The sequence below is a fragment of the Elephantulus edwardii genome, unplaced genomic scaffold, assembly GCF_000299155.1.
Source record: "Elephantulus edwardii isolate Elephantulus edwardi_28Jun2011 unplaced genomic scaffold, EleEdw1.0 scaffold00042, whole genome shotgun sequence".
NCBI classification, from domain to species: domain Eukaryota; kingdom Metazoa; phylum Chordata; class Mammalia; order Macroscelidea; family Macroscelididae; genus Elephantulus; species Elephantulus edwardii.
Window position 1 is genome coordinate 14,403,700 of NW_006399792.1, and position 1,340 is coordinate 14,405,039.

The window sequence follows — 1,340 nt, forward strand, 5'->3', positions numbered from 1 at the left end:
TTGTAGGTAACATTTATAACTCTTAACTCACACCTTAGTGTTTCTTACTGGACAAAAGAATTGGGTAGTGTTTTAGGTAGTGAGCATCTCTGGTGGATTAGTGATAAGGAGTTGTGCTGCCAACACAAAGACAGGCATTTTGAATCTATCACTTGCTTCTCAGTTGACATTGGAGAAATATGTGCTTCACATTTGATTCCAGGTATTGATGATGAAGAACAACTTTCCTAGGAACTCAATGCTTCACACATAAAGTGTAGTGTTATTAGATGCCATTGCGTAAAGTGTGACCCATAACAACTCTATGAACAATATATCTGAACTGTGAGAAATATTAATTATCAGAAGAAGAAAAATTACTGAAATCAGTATACTTACTCTGAGGTTATAGTTGATGGTATTGTGTTGGAACCAACTCATAGCTGACCCTCCAGCGAATTACCAGAGACAATAAATCTCATGGGAGAGGAAAAGTTTGCCCCTTTTTCCTATGCAGAGCACCTGGTGGACTCAAACCATGTGATTTTGGGGTTGGCAACTCAATGTCTTACCACTAAGTCATCAGAGCTATTCAACTGTTTAAGACCCTGACCATCAACCTGAAAGTTGCCTTTTTTGAGCCCACCAAGAAACACATCATAAAAAAAGGCCTCCTGACCTACATTCAGCGACCAAAACCCCTACAGAGCACTCACAGTTCTCTAAAACACATGTAGTTGCCTCAAGTCATAATCTGCTCTATGTCAGTTGATTTTTGTTTTATATTTTAGAAATCTAGTCAATTCTTTTCGCTCCAAGATAGTAGACCGAAAGACAACAGACTAAAGAAGAACTCCTGTTTTTTTAGGACATTGTATGTCTGATACCTATATTTCCCTTTTATTTTAAAGGTTCGGTGGGGTGATAAAGGATCAACGGAGGAAGGTGCAAGACTAGAAAAAGCCAAAAATGCTGTGGTAACAATTCCTGAAGAAGCTGAAATACCTGTCAGGCCTAAACCTCCAAGGCCCAAAGACACACACCAGACTCCTCAGACAAAGTGGTACACTCCGATTAAGGTAATTGTCTACATTTCATGTAATTTATCGTATACCTGTAAAAACTAGCTTTTTTAAGGTCCGTTTCTTCACCTATCTGAAGAAAGTCTGGGTAATTAACTGAATAGGGTAGATAATTGAAGAAGTTAGTTTAAAGTTCAAGATCACTAAGATCAAAGAGTCATTTTAGAGAAGGAATTATCTTAATTATTATTTGTTATTCATAATTCAGCAAGTTTCTGATGGCCTTTATCATGTAATGCACATATAATGTATTATTATTTTAATAAGATAGTATGAAAA

The 1,340-nt window shown here is 36.7% G+C and overlaps 1 protein-coding gene across 1 annotated transcript in view; it reads left to right on the forward strand.

The window, feature by feature from the left end:
* The window catches only part of ANTXR2 (anthrax toxin receptor 2), a 158,130-nt gene that overhangs the window by 155,100 nt on the left and 1,690 nt on the right, over positions 1-1,340 (forward strand). The window contains exon 15 of the mRNA XM_006885333.1: positions 891-1,058. Coding sequence (XP_006885395.1) covers positions 891-1,058 — 168 coding nt within the window. The remainder of the gene's footprint in view (positions 1-890; positions 1,059-1,340) is intronic.